At 44.3% G+C, this 15,431-nt stretch overlaps 1 protein-coding gene across 4 annotated transcripts in view; it reads left to right on the top strand.

The window, feature by feature from the left end:
* The window catches only part of TDRD12 (tudor domain containing 12), a 70,285-nt gene that overhangs the window by 27,921 nt on the left and 26,933 nt on the right, over nucleotides 1-15,431 (top strand). For all 4 annotated transcript variants that reach the window (XM_038529461.1, XM_038529460.1, XM_038529462.1 and 1 more), the window contains 6 exons: nucleotides 6,022-6,119; nucleotides 7,082-7,158; nucleotides 8,616-8,696; nucleotides 10,443-10,503; nucleotides 10,807-10,914; nucleotides 13,806-13,991. In XM_038529461.1, coding sequence (XP_038385389.1) covers nucleotides 6,022-6,119; nucleotides 7,082-7,158; nucleotides 8,616-8,696; nucleotides 10,443-10,503; nucleotides 10,807-10,914; nucleotides 13,806-13,991 — 611 coding nt within the window. The remainder of the gene's footprint in view (nucleotides 1-6,021; nucleotides 6,120-7,081; nucleotides 7,159-8,615; nucleotides 8,697-10,442; nucleotides 10,504-10,806; nucleotides 10,915-13,805; nucleotides 13,992-15,431) is intronic.

The raw sequence follows: 15,431 nt of genomic DNA, 5'->3' as shown, positions 1-15,431 counted from the left end.
GCAGGCTTCTCCACGGAAAGTTCTTCACCTTGTAAATATTTTATAGGCTGCTACCACGGAACTTAAATATCTGATTCCTTTTCATTTGCTCATTAGTCCACATTAGTATGGGTTCCTCTCTGAGACCCTGAAATAAACCATTTCTCCAAGTTGCCCTGGCTCCTTTTTTTTTTTTTTTTTTTTTAAGATTTTTTATTTATTTATGTCAGACAGAGGCCGAGACACAGGCAGAGGGAGAAGCAGGCTCCATGCAGGGAGCCTGAGGTGGGACTGGATCCCAGGACTCCAGGATCACACCCTGAGCTGAAGGGGGCGCTAAACTGCTGGGCCACCTGGGCTGCCCTACCCTGGCTCCTTTTAAAGGAGCATTTCAAAGCCGAGATGTGGGAGTGAGGTGTGCCCCTTTCTGTGGTGGTGGTGTTGCTCCCACGCCCTTCAGTGGACAGAGCTGGGGGCTCTCCGTGTATGTGCACCTGTGCACACACACGTTTACGTCTGTGTCTGTTTGCATCGGTGTATGACCCATGTACTGAAAACCAGGAGTTCACACCAGTACTTCCAGTTGGCGGGATTGATCCCGCTGCTGCTGGGTTTCTTCTGGCTTTCTGCCTTCCCAAATTCTCATGCCCCTCTGTGAGTGTGAGATTCCTGTCTGCCTTTATCCCTACTGCAGTTACTTATGGGGTCAGTCTTCCAGAGAAGCAACCACTCTGGTTTATAAATAACCGGTTGTTCACTGCCGTTACTACCCTTTCTGCACAGATGCGCTCCTCACTGTGTCAGCTGACAGCACTGCCACCCCTCAGACCTCACCTGCCTCCATCACTCACCTGGTTCTGGCTGAGACCCACCCCCTGCCATCCACAGCCACCCTGTGGACGCTGTCTTCATTTCACTTCCCCGGAGATCCACTTCTGCTTGGGTTCTGCATTCCCACTTAGTTGCCTCTCACTCCCACCCTTGGGAAGGCACCCTCATCACCTGACCTGGTTCCAAGCCTCTCCCCTCTTCCACCCCCACTGGGCACTCACCTCACTCTGCTTGGGCTCCAATGTCTTGCTCTCGGTGGAGCAAGGGTTCCTTCCTCTGCTGGCACAGATCAGATGCCCTTCTCTCTGCCCCCACCTACCAGTTTTAGGACTGAATTGTGTGAGTTTTTGCAAACTGTGTCTTTCGAGGAATTGACCCAGTTCATCTGGGTTATCAATTGTGTGAATGTAGAGTTGTTGATAGTACTCCTTAATTATCCTTTTAATGTCCATAGGGTCTGTAGTGATGTTTATTCTTTCGTTTCTGATATTTGTAATTTGTGTCACCTGGGTTTTTCTTAGTTAACTTTGCTAGAGGCTTATTGTTTTTATTGTTTTTTTTCCCCAAAGAAAATCATGCTGTGGACTGAGTTGTGTGACCTGGAAATTCATATATTGAAGCCACAACCACCTCGAGCATGACTGTATTTAGAGATAGAGTCTTTAAGAGGTTAAATGACATAATAAGAATAGAGCTCTAGTCCAGCAGGGCTCATACTCATACCCTTGTCTGAAGAGGAAAAGACACCAGAGTGCTCCCTCTCTTTCATGTGAGAATACACAAGAAGGCAACTGTCTCCAAGCTAGGAGGATAGCCCTCACCAATTACTGATTTCAGATCCATCTTCTTTTCTTTTTTTTTTTTTTAATTTTTTTAAATTTTTATTTATTTATGATAGTCACAGAGAGAGAGAGAGAGAGAGAGAGAGGCAGAGACACAGGCAGAGGGAGAAGCAGGCTCCATGCACCGGGAGCCTGACGTGGGATTCGATCCCGGGTCTCCAGGATCGCGCCCTGGGCCAAAGGCAGGCGCTAAACCACTGCGCCACCCAGGGATCCCTCCATCTTCTTTTCTGATACATACATTTAATGCTGTAAGTTGCTTTCTGAAGTACTGTTATCACTACATCCTACAGATTTTGATGAGCTGTATTTTAATTCTCATTTAGTTTGAGGTATTTTAAAATTTCTCAACATTTCTTCTAGATCCAGGGGTTATTTAGAAGTGGGATGTTTAATCTCTAACTAACTATATTGGGATTTTTCCAGCTATCTTTATTACTGAGTTGGTCTAATTCCATTATGGTCCGAGAGTATACATTGTATAGTTTCTGTTCTTTTAAACTTTCCATGTGTTTTTATGGCCCACGGTGTTTTGTGGCTCAGAGTGTGTTCTGTTTAGGTGTATGTTCCACATGAGTTTGAGAAGAAGGCGTGTTCTGCTGTTGAGGGAAGGTAGGCTGTAGACGTCAGTCATATCCAGTAGACTGATGGTAGTGTGGAAATCAGCCGTATCCTTGTGATTTTCTGCTTGCTTGCTCTGTGCATTTCTGATAGTGGAGTTTTCAGGTCTCCAACTATTATGGATTCATCTGTTTCTCCTTGCAGTTTAATCAGTTTTTGTCTCACATAGTTTGAGGCTGTCTACTTAGGCATATACACATTAAGGACTGTAATGTCTTCTCGGAGAATTGACTCCTTTATCATTGCAGAATGCCTCTGCCTTCATAATTTTCCTTGTTCTCCAGTCTACTTTGTCTGAAGTTGATAGAGGTACTTTACCTTTCTTTGCTCAGTGTTAGCGTGGTGTATCTTTCCCATAATCTCTCTGTCTTTATATTTAAAGTGGGTTTCCTGTAGACAGTGTATAGTTGGGTCTTGTATTTGTTCACTCTGACAACCTCTTTGCTTGGTGTATTCAGACCATTGCCATTTAAGGTGATTATTGAGGGGTACCTGGGATGCTCAGTCGGTTAAGCGTCCATCTTCAGCTCAAGTCATGATCCCAGGGTCCTGGGATTGAGCCCCGTATGGGGCTCCCTGCTCTTTGGGGAGCCTCCTTCTCCCTATCTGTCCCTCCCACACACACTCGTGCTTTTACTTGCTCTCCTCTCTGTCTCAAATAAATGAAAAAAGTCTTAAAAAATAAAGTGATTATTTGATAGAGTTGGATTAATACTGACCATATTTGTTACTGTTTTCTATTCATTCCCTTGTTCTTTGTTCCTATTTTTGTCTTCCACTCTTTGTCTACCATCTGAGTTTTAATTAAGCATTTTATAAGATTCTGTGTTCTTTTCTTTCTTAGCTTATCAGTTATACCTCTTTTTCACTTACTTTAGTGGTTGCCTTAGGGCTTGCCATGTATGTTTACAACCAGTCCAAGTCCACTTTCAGATGACACTGTACCACTTCACAGGTAGTACAAGTACGATAACAAAATATTCCTAATCCCTCCCTGTTGTCTCTTGCGTTGTTGTCATTCATTTGACTTATACATCAGCATAAATGGGTATATATACCGTCGACTTTGGAAGGTAAAACACGCAGTTATTTTACCAGCCCGTGGGTTTCTTTGGGGATAGTAGAGAGTTACAATTCAGGTCCGGAAAGTGACAGCAAACCCACATAGGAATCCAGAGTACAAAGGGGAGGAACACTCTTCTACAGAAAGTCTATGGGAGTAAACTGGGACTCCAGAGTGTAGAGGCTTCTCTGGCTGAGTAGTGACAGTTTCTCATTGGCTGAGCTGTTGCTGGGCGGGGAGAAAATCTTCCTTCCCCGGCAGGGATAGTCAGGTAGGCTTCTACCTGTCAGAAGATGCAAGGTGTGTCTCCTTCAGTTGGGTCTGCAAGGGGCTGTGAGGAATGTCACAGTCTGAGAGCTCCCCCTTCTGGCCTCCCGACTCCACTTTAAATTAGGTCATTAATACTGTTATGGTTATTATTACTCTACTGGTTTATTTTTCTTCTTTCTCAAGTACATATTTTAGTACTTTCAGAAGAGGGTTGTGGGTAGTAGATGTTAACATCTGGCAATATTTAAACTGGATGCGATATTCTAGGTTCTTAGTAATTTTCCTTCAACATTGGAGATAGTAGTTCATTTTCTTCTAATCTGTCAATCTGTTGTTCCTTGGTAAGTAATTAGTATGTTCTGTTGATTTCTTAGGTTTTTCTCTTTATCCTTGATAGTCTGCAGTTTCTTACAATATGTCCAAGAATGGATGGTTTAGATTTATTCTTTTAACACGTGGAATTTTTCAATTACAGAATTCATATCTAACTTGCTGGTTTTTTTTTTAAATTTTATCTCCCCCCCCCCCCTTGAATCTATTAGACATAGATTGGTGTCTCTTCATTTATCATGTGTTTTTCATAGCGTTTTTTTTCCATTTTCTTTTTATTTCTCTGAAATGTTTTTGGAAGCTTTTCTTAATTCTTTCAATTACCACTTTTCGCTTCCAGTTTAGTTTACTTTATCTTTTGAGTTTTCAATCTGATGACTATTTCCTGCTGCTTAGAGTTCTAACAGTTCTTTTTTACGTCTGCAAATCTTTTTATATGCACCTGCTTTGTTTCATGAATATGAGTCCTCTTTATCTCTTGGCTATCTTAAGTATGTTTATTTTAGAGCTCTTTTCAGATGTTCTTCTTTCTCCATTTCCTCAGATAAGAATCTCTGCCCCCCTGACAAAACCTTTTTGAGCTTATTTGTTTTAACATTTATGATGGCATAGATTTGTGGACTTTTGGTTTTGTTTGAAAGCTTGTGTTGTATGGACATTTTCTCTCAGAAAATTTCATCAACCACCTTACCTTCACTCCTGCTTCATAGATCAGAGTTTTTATTTTTGGCTGTAAGGTCACATCCTGAAGAGAGAATGTATTTCCAGACCCAAGATCCCATGACAGGCAGGCTTGGCTCCAAATTACCTTAAAGATAGGTTAGACCAGTTTACAACATCATCTCACATCTCCAGCATTACTAAAATAATTATCTTACTTAATAGTGAAAGTTGTACCTTGTCATTTCAGTTGTGTTTCTCTTATTTATGCTTAGAGTGAACACTTTTCCAGAATTACCTCTGTAGTACCCTGAAAAAATGATTGCTAGGTTGATTTTCTTTTCCTTTTCTTTTTCTTCCCATCACATGTCAGTTTTTACCCTAGCATAATTACCTAACTTGATTATTCATATTCACTGCACAGTGTTTATCACTTTTCCAAAGTCAGATTTAGGCCTAAGGAATAAAGATATTTGAGAGTCTGCTTTAGGATTTTGCTGCCTGCTGGCTATTCAAATTCAGCCTGTTTTCTAATGCTTTCTGTACCTCCGTGCTATTAAGAAGCAAGTGAGATGCACCGTTGTGATCCTGGATCATTGCTGAAACTGAGTACAGGTGATATTCTGGTCTTGATCGCTTTGCTAACATCTGGTAACATTTAGTGGTGGAAAACAACCATTTTATAGCACGTATGGATTCTGTGGTCAGGAATTCAGAATGGGCACAGGGCAAAGGGTTTGTCTTGGTTCTGCAGTGTCTGGGGCCTCAGCTGGAAGCCCTGAGGGCTGAGTGGTGACAGAAACAGTTGGGTTCATTTGAAACTTTGTTGCATGTGCGGCAGCTGATTCTAACCTTTGACTGGGACCTTGATTGGGATACTTATCTGAAATACCTGTAGTGACCTTTCCATGGGGTTGCTTGAGGGTCTTCTCAGCATGCTGGCTGGGTTTGGAAAGTGAGCACTCAAGAGGACAGGTCCTAAGTACATGGCATTTTTGCCATTGAGCTTTGAAGTCACATAACACCACTTCATGTTGTTTATAAGCCCCACCCTGACTCACAAGAAGGGAATACAGAGCCCGTCTCTCAGTGGGACACGTGTCAGTGACACATTGTAAGAAGAGCACGTGTGTTGGGAGACATGTGTGGCCCTCTTTGAAAATTATAGTCTGCCAAGTTGGGAAAATAAATTATTTTAATTGTTAGTAAGCCAGTAAAGGAATTACTTAAACATCTTTTCACGTGATGAGGGTTGAAACAAGATTTTTAAATGTAATCTCTTCAAGTAAAGTTTAATATCAAACGTATTCCACAATAATTTCTTGTGTTAAGATTTTTATGAAAGTACTTTTAAATGTATCATCTTTTTGTTATATTTTCTATTAATAGCCCTAAGATAGCTTTTTATCACTTCTTATTTTGCAGATAAAAATAAAAAATGTAATATGGATTCATTAAGAGATTCACCCAAAAAGAAATCTGAAAAGAAACAACAGCACATCTGTTTGAAAGATGTAAATCAGGTTGTATTTTAAAATGTTTCTTAGGTGTAAAGCTCATGCAATGTTAATTTTAGAATATTCTCATTTGAAATCTAGGAACCAGAAATATGTTTTCTGTTAAATCCTTGGCTATCATAGTGTTTTTTTCAGGAAGAAATATAGTTTGTGTGTTTGCTCTAATTCAAAAGAACAAGATAACTCCAGCTTCCCTCTTAGTTCCTGACCTAGGGGCTTCTCTGCAGGATTGGGCATTTATGTTCATTTATTATTTCTTTTAAAGACCTTATTTTATTATTTGAGAGAGCATAAGTGAGAGAGGGTATAAGCAGGAGGAGCAGCAGAAGCAGACAGCCCGAAGGGCAGGGAGCCCAACGTGGGGCTTGATCCCAGGACCCCGAGATCGTGACTAGAACTGAAGGCAGATGCTTAACTGGCTGAGCCACTCAGGCACCCCTATTTATGCTCATTTATTTACTTATTTTAAGATTTTATTTATTTATTCATGAGAGATACAGAAAGAGAAGCAGAGACACAGGCACAGGGAGAAGCAGTCTCTCTGTGGGGGCCCTGATGCCGGGACTCGATCCTGGGACCCCAGGATCACAATCTGAGCCAAAGGCAGATGCTCAACCACTGAGCCACCCAGGTGCCGTATTTATGCTCATTTAACAAGGATGTGAAAACCTGAGATTATGGGACATTTAAACAGTTCAAGCCTAACGTGTCTTTCCAGTCCTTCAACAAGACAAGTGAAATCATTAGAGGACATTTGAAATACTGATTATCTGAAGTGCCAACTGCTTGCTACTTGGACACTTTAATCTAGTGATTGTAGCAATGGCATAATCACATCCAGTTCTTTGTCTCTCCGTGTCTGTGTTGCCTGAAAATAATCTGGTATGGTTGTTTATGAGAATAATGTCCATGGAATTTTAGTTCCATAAGAATACATATTTTTGCTAAAAGAGATTTTTTTTTTACAGTGTGTTGAATCCTCAGTGTACTGGCCGACAAAGAGGGGGATAACCATATATGCTGAGCCAGATATACCAGCAGCAAGGTATGATTTGAAAATTCATTGTAATGGACTAGATGCATAAGTGTATTATTGTCTTTCACAGTATTCTGTGTGGTTGATGATAGGAAAGGATTCAGTTTCAATAGAGTAGCCCCAGATATTTTGATTGAACGTATATTAATTTAAAAGAAAAACCTGGGGCAGCCCCGGTGGCGCAGCGGTTTAGTGCCACCTGCAGCCTGTGGTGTGATCCTGGGGACCCTGGATCGAGTCCCGCATCGGGCTCCCTGCATGGAGCCTGCTTCGGCCTGTGCCTCTGCCCCCCTCTCTCTCTGTGTCTCTATGAATAAATAAATAAAATCTTTAAAAAAAATAAAAAAGAAAAGAAAAACCTGTAACAACTGGTCAACAGCAAAATTGACCAAAAATTGGCAGTGGCCCTAGAGTCTCCTTGTTACCTTGTTGGACAAAGCTGTTCCTGTAAGGCAGGTCCAGTGAAATGGTAAAGGCTGGGTGAACGTGGGCCAGCCGGCAGGGCCAGGACCGGTTGTTGGAGAGGAGAATCAGAGGCTTTGACTGTAACGCTGGCCATGTCAGAATGCAGCTTAATGTTGTTTGTGAAATCACGGAAAAGCTGTGCTGTTACACGTGTCACAAGTAGCGTAAGATCTTCGAGTCGTGTGTTCCATTCTTCTTCTCCTGGGCTTTACGTTAGCGTCACACATTTCACTTATACATTCTTGATAAATTGTAGACTTTAGTATCATTTCTATTTAAACAGGGATCTTTTCAAGAGATTTAAATAAACAGAAAGAAAAAATACCTCCTGTGTTTACCTGTGTAGTTACCATCAGTGCTTTTCACGGTTTGTGTGGGCCCAGATCTCCATCTGGTATCGCTGGTCTTGTCCCTGAAGGGCTTCCTTTACTTTCAGGGAGAAACAGGCGTGCAGTTGTGTGCGATTGGGGCCACTTGTGGAGCAAAACAGCAGCAGAAATGAGAGGAAACAGATAGAGGTTTCCCCATGCCTCTTTAGACCCGGGCGCCCATTTCCCAGATCCTCTAGAGAGAGGGAGAGGTTTCCTCCCAGGGATTTGGGTGACAGACCTGCTGTCACCACTGCAGCTGTGTGACTGGAGCTGGCCTCAGGACGGGGCCAGGAGAGAAAAAAAGTGAAAAGAGAACATCAGTCAGGGTCAAGCTGGCTGGCTTACGGCTCTGGAGGGTTCTCTCAGTGCTTGGTGTCAACATTCACAATTCAGTTCTGTGTCTGGGGCCAGCCTCGGGTCAACGTTGGGAGACAGAGGAAGGTAAAAGCCCAGGGAACATGGTTTTCATCCTTAAAGAGCAGAGTGTCTGTTCTCACAGAAATAAATCCACGCACGTAGAGCAACTCACTCCTCAGTGCTACTTACTGAGTTTTTTTCCAGAAAATAAAAGCATTTTCAGGTTGAGGTAAATGGACTCAGACAATCTAATGAATGTTTTTTGGTTCCTAGCGTTTTATGTCAGAAGCCAAACGAGAAACCACTCAGGTTGGCCGAGAAGAAAGAACACAACGAGAAAAATGGCTGTGTGAAGTACGAAGTTTTTCCTTGGTCTAAATTTTTTATTGAGATAATTATAACAAAATTATAAGCAGGGGAAGAATTTACGTTTGATTTTATTATTTATTTCAAACTTAGTTTCCATTTGGAAAATATGCATCTAGTGTCTGCTGTAGGCTTTGAAGTTAATTTTTTTTCCCTGTTCACTAGGGTAGATTTTTCTTTTAAAATCTTTATTACACTGAAAATACTCATTTTCTGTCTCCCTTTCCTGATTCTCTTGGTGAAGTGAACAGTATCATGAAGCAAATTAGATATGGTTGGTCTTTGGGGTTGTTGATCTTCTGTGGGTTGGCATCTGCTATCTTCCTGGTTTTCTGATGGTAAAGGGGTCTTCCACCTGCTGGAGGAACTATTTAGTTACTTACAGCGTGGAATTGGGTTTTGGTGGGGGTTTTTTGTTTTTTGTTTTTGTTTTTTTGTCCTGTCAGATTTACAAGGTAATCATGGACGAGTTGTTAACAATAGAGTAGTAGCTTTATTTCATACCTGTTTAATCCATGAAACATTTTCATACCCATTTTTATGACTTCTTACCCAGCCAGCCTTATCCTCCCAAGCAACCGTAGCTGCTCTGAAGTCACCAGAGTGACAAAGGAATTCGCGACAGTTCACAACTGGGTTGGTCGCACTGTATCGTTTGATGGGCCTAGGTGGCTGGGGAGAGGGTGTTGACTGCAAGGCCATTTGGGCTGCCTGCCTCCCGGAGCCCGCCCTTTAGCCCTGTAACATCCTCTCACCCGGTAGGAGCTCCTCACGGGGCCCTGGGGCCAGGGGCTGGGAGGGCTGCCCTGTGTGGACATCCTCCCCCTAGGCATCCCTCCACCCTGACTACCTGGAAGCCGTGGGGCTGCGTGTGGTTGTTTCCCTGGAACAAGAGACCTTGCATTATCCATGTGGCTCATTTCTTACTTTCATCATATTTAATTCTAACGTGATAAATTAACCCTGAGCTACTTGATTGCCTTTTATTTTCATATTAAAAGGTTGTATCTCTTCTCCTCTTGGGCTCCGTGCCCTTTACTTAGAACCCGTTGATTAAACTGTGGCAGTTATTTGGTCAGTCCCTGGGAGCCACAGGGAAACTTGAAGTGGTTCAAGATGACAACACAGAAGGGAGGAGGCAACGTGAGATGACCTGGTAATCCTGCAGGTTTCCATCTCCTTCAGAACAGCTGTTCCTGGGCTTGGCAGCACTGTGTCCACAGCCTGGGAGCCAGCGTGCAGGGGCAAGCACTCTACTGATGTGACCCCTGTGGCCTTTGTATCAGTAAACAGGACAAAACAAGACAAGCAGGAATTTCACAGCTGTGCCCTGGGGTATGCAGTTGACCCTTGAACAACATGAGTGTTGGGAGACTGACCTTCCACACAGTTAAGTCTGTGTGTAACTTTTGCCTCCCCCCCAGCCTACTGCTGACCAGAAGCCTTAGCATCACGTAGTCGATTAACACGTATGTGTGTGTTAAATGTATTATGTACTGTATTCTTACAATACAGTCAGCTGGAGGAAAGGAAAGGTTATTAGGAAGATCACGAGGAAGAGAGTACACTTTCAGTGTAAACAATCCACACGTAAGTGAGTGCGCTCGGTTCAAACCTGTGTTGCTCAAGGGCCAACTGCGTATTTCGTTTTATCTCTGTCAAGGAAGAATTAGAATTCAACTGAAGAAGTATTAGCACTTTTTCCTTCAAATGGTCCTTTTCACCGTTTTATAGGTTATTGCAGTTCTTAAATCCTGATCCTTTGAGAACTGATGGGCTCTCTGATCTGCAGCAGGTATTATAACCCTAAAGAAATGTAAAAATCCAAGACAGCTCTTTGCTTTTTAAATCCTCCTCCTTCCTCGTCTGAATTGGAGATTAGAAGAGAAACCAAACCCCCTTAGGTGGGGACTCTCCCTGAAGACATCCTTTTAGAGATCCTCCAGTGAATTATTGCATTAAAGAAATTATTATTATTCTGGGGAGGGAATAGTAGATGCTCTTCCTTTCATTTTGGTGGGTTTGGTGGGTTTTGATGAGCATCTGTACCGAGGCTGTCCTCCCTTTGCATTAAGTGGTTGACTTCCTGCTCTCTCAGCTGCAGAAGCTGCGGTCCAGCTCCCAGCAGCCCTTGGCTGTGCTCCGGAACAAGATTGAGCCTTGCTTATCCATTGACACGTCGCCACTGTCGGCAGACCTGAGAAAGGTAACAGTGTGCCTGACCCTGTTCTGAGTAAACCATTCCAAGGCTGCATTTATATAGTTTCTTTGCTTTTGACTCATTTCTCATTTATTCTTTAGGTCAACTTCCTGTAAGTGGATAATTTCTTTGTAGTGAAACCATTGTAGAACTCTTTTTTTTTTAATTACAAATTTATTTTTTATTGGTGTTCAATTTGCCAACATATAGCATATCACCCAGTGCTCATCCCGTCAAGTGCCCACCTCGGTGCCCATCACCCAGTCACCCCCACTCCCTGCCCACCTCCCCTTCCACCACCCCTAGTTCATTTCCCAGAGTTAGGAATCTCTCAAGTTCTGTCTCCCTTTCTGATATTTCCCACTCAATTTTTCTCCTTTCCCCTTTATTCCCTTTCACGATTTTTTATATTCCCCAAATGAATGAGACCATATAATGTTTGTCCTTCTCCGATTGACTTATTTCACTCAGCATCATACCCTCCAGGTCCATCCCCAAATACCTAAATGGTGGGCATTTGTCGTTTCTAAAGGCTGAGTAATATTCCATTGTAGAACTCTTAATGCTTTTCTGAAATAAGTTTTCAAATGCGTCTCTGGAAAGGGTCCCGAGAAGGAGCAGCAAGTGGCCAGGGCAATTATGACGTACCTGTGAGTGTTCTTCTCAAAACTGCTTTAGAGACCTGCCCTTTCAGTTAGTGAATTGACCACACGTATTTATTTATTTCCTTCTTGATTCAAAAAAAGAAAGAAAAGAAGGAAATAAGCTAAAACCCCAAGGATGAATTGAATGACAGTGAAGTCTTTAGTGGCTTAGAAACTTCCTCAGGCTTTTGAAAGATGGAAAAGAGGCAGCAGAGTGTGGCTGGGAAAGGAAGGAGGGAAGTCAGAGATCCAAACTGAGCATCCACAGCCTCTCAGGAAGGACAGTCTTTTGGAAGGAACTGAAGGGGCCTAGAAATGCCCCTCAGATGAATCCTTTCAGTAAAAACACCTGCTCATTGTCCTGGCTTCCGGCAGGGGTGTGGCACTCAACGGTGCCAAGTGCCGCCCTCCACACGTCTCCCAGCCAGCTATAGGGGGCCTCCTCCCTGCACACACACATCAGGGATCCTTAGATACTTTCGATGAAAGCTGCCACCTAAAAAGAAAATAAAATCATTATTTGTTTTTTAAAAAGATTTTATTTATCTGAGGGAGAGAGAGAAAGAGAGCACAAGCAGGGGGAGCAGCAGGTAGAGAGAGGGGGAGAAGCAGGCTCCCCACCAGCAGGGAGCTCAGCATGGGGCTCGATCCCAGGACCCAGGGATCATGACCTGAGCCCAAGGCAGATGCTTAGCCAGCTGAGCCACTCAGGCAGCTCTAGGAGCGTATTTTAAGAAGTAGACCAAAACAAACTCTGAAGGAAACCGTGTAGGCAGTAGAAGTGCTGCAAAATAAATACCGTCAGAGATAGTATTGACAGTATTTATTAAACAATAAGAATAAAAGGTTTTGGGAAATTCAGAATGCTATAAAATAGAAACCAAGGGGTGCCTGGGTGGCTCAGTGGTTGAGCATCTGCCTTTGGCTCAGGGTGTGACCCCAGGGTCCCTGGATCAAGTCCCACATCGGGCTCCCTGCATGGAGCCTGCTTCTCCCTCTGCCTGTGTCTCTGCCTCTCTCTCTCTCTATGTCTCTCATGAATAAATAAATACAACCTTAAAAATAAAAAGAAAAGAAACCAAGCAGCAGATTGGAGAGAGAAAATGAGAGGGGAGCTAATAGAGCAAAAAGACAAAGAGATGAAAAGAGGGGGAAAACAGAATTTGAGGGTTGTTTGGAGGTTTAGTCTCTGAAGTGGGATTTAAAAAAAAAAAAAAAAGAATGAAGGAAGCAGGCAGAGAATTCTGAGAAGAGCAACACACAAGTGATTTCCAGACCTAGCGGAAGGGACTGTCCAAATAGGAGAGGCCCCGCCACGCCCCCACGAGCCCAGCACATGAGGGGGCAGGATCGTGGGTGCTCGGCTGTGAGGTGTCCATCCCGGGGTGGGGTTTGGGGGCTTCCCAGATCACGAATGGCTTGATATTTGGCTTTGGTAACACCCAAGGGGTGCTGATTCCGAGATTTGGGTGAAAAGTGATTTCCAGCCTCAAGGTCCACCTGTAACTGGCAGAGACATTTTCAGACATGCAGAGTCTCGTAGGAATTGACTTCCTGAAGAAGGACACTGCTGAGGTATCCTCTCCACCAGAGCAGGAAGGTCAGACAAGGACGACTGGCGTCGCAGCAGGGACAGCGCAGGGGGGCCACAAGGGGACAGTTGCATGTGGGAACACAGCCGGCACTCGTGGGCTGGGGACGAGGACCTCACCCACACGGTGTGCTCAGGAGTTCAGCGTGGCTGGAGACCTGTTTCTGTTGCCACACTTGGGAGGTTCGAGTGACTGTTACATAAAAAACAAGCAAATAAAAGCATGGGGTTTTTTAAGTATTATTTAAGTAATCTCTGTACCCAGTGTGGGGCTCAGACTCACAGCCCCGAGATGAAGAGCCTCTGACTGAGCCAGCCCAGTGCCCCAATAAAGTCGTATTTGAAAAACAACAACAACAAAAAACTTCCTAAGTAAAGCTGATGTACTCCCAGACTGTTGGGAGGAGGAGCCATGTCCTTGCTCTAGAACGCTCTAAGCACCTGATTTTAATTTGGAGCCTAGAAAAGCAAGTGTCTTATGGCAGAAGTTTGGTGCTGGGAAAAGACTCAGGGACTTGTCAAGTTAGGACTTAGAAAATACCAGATTGAGCACCGTGTAGTGGCTGTGGTGGCGGGTGGGGGTGCGGGAGTGAGCCGGGAGATGGAGTTTTTGTTGGTTTTCTACGCATCATCGGTGGTGGTTGGTTGCTGGTGTTTTCCAGGCCCTTCAGAGGAACAAGTTCCCGGGACCTAGCCACACCGAGTCCTACTCTTGGCCTCCCATAGCGCGGGGCTGTGACGTGGTGGTCATCTCTCACTGTGGGAATGATCCTCTGCTGTACCTGCCGCCAGTGCTTACGATTCTGCAAACGGGGGGCTGCTACAAGTCTTTACCAAGTAGAAATGGAGTAAGTTGGAGACCGTTTTGTTTCAACAACAAAATGGCTTAAGTATGTCTTTTTCAGTTTTACGCCTAACCTGTGGGGAAGCGTGGGTCACGTTACTCATTTGGTCTCCGTGACAGGACAGGAACTTGCCAGAGTCATTGATGCTCTGACACGGATTCTCCCCTTGAGCCCCTGTTGTGGCCAGCGGCTGAGCCAAGAGATTTCTGGCGTTTGGAGATGAATATATAACTTACAAACTCACTCCACTGATTTAACTCCTCTGTCTTGGTCCCCCTGGGGGATGATCAAGCCGGGTACAGTTCACACCGTTTCATAGATGAGAAAATTAGCCTCCTCCGACAAGTGAGACCAGAGGTGGGATGGGAATGTAGGTTTTTTTGTCAACTTGCCCCACATTCTTCTGATTATTTCCCAGCACCCACCCTGTTGTGTGATCCTACATTATTCTTCCCATGCGTGGGAATCCGCAAGTAGCGGTGAAGGATCCTGGAAAGGAGAGAAGTGGGGTGTGGGGTCAGCTGATAGTGAGGCGGTGACCCCTGCTCTGCTGGGTCCGGGCGGTCTGGCGACCCGTGCAGAAGACGCGTGTCTCAGAGGATGCGCTACAGACAGTTGCATTACTCATCATCACAAGGTGAAAGGTTGTAGTAAGAAAAGACCGTTGCATTCAGGAGAGGTCCTCATTTTTCTAATCCTGCTGTGTGGCTTTAATGGTTTCCCTTTGGGAATCCGCAGTGGCTAGGTTATTACGTATTGATTTCCCGTCTCCGTCCCTCAGTTTGCAGCTGACCTCTGCGTACCAGATCCAGCTTGTGTTGAGCTAGAGCCAAGGCGTGGCCTCTCGCGTCCTCTGCTGTCTCCATGTCCCTGGGGTCAGCCTGCTTTGGGGCCTGGCGCCTGGAAGCTGGCACCCACCTGGATCTGCACAAAGGAAAGGGGAGACTCGTTCTCGTCTTCCGTTCATTGAGGGCATGTGTCCGGGAGGGCGTTGGGCAGGCAGTGCACCTTCAGGAGATGCCTTTGGGTTGGGGGAGGTCAGGGTTCACATGGAGCCGTAGCAAACTTAATCCCCCTAAGGAAGAGATGCTAACCTTTTCTCAAGCCCCTTTCGGGAGGCAGTTCGTTCACCGGGTGCCAGGGAGCAGGAGCTCTGGAGCCAGACTGCCTGGATTCAGATCCTGTTCCTCCCGTGTCTTAACTGTGTGGCTTGGGCAACTGACCTTACCTCTCTGTGCCTCACACCCATCTGTGAAATGAGGTAATAATAGGTCCGAGCCTGTAGGAGTGATCTAAAAAGAAAAGGAATTAATATTTGTGAAATGCTTGGTGTAAGCCCTAGAAAAATCTGAGTCCTTGTGTCTAAATCCATTCTAATCAAATTATACCTTTTCTGATCTACAGGACAATGACGGGAGCAAAAAAAAAAAAATCATGCAGTGC

Source organism: Canis lupus, chromosome 1 (assembly GCF_011100685.1).
Source record: "Canis lupus familiaris isolate Mischka breed German Shepherd chromosome 1, alternate assembly UU_Cfam_GSD_1.0, whole genome shotgun sequence".
Taxonomy (NCBI): Eukaryota; Metazoa; Chordata; class Mammalia; order Carnivora; family Canidae; genus Canis; species Canis lupus.
Note: the sequence above shows the minus strand (reverse complement) of the source record. Positions and strands in the feature narration are given on the sequence as shown.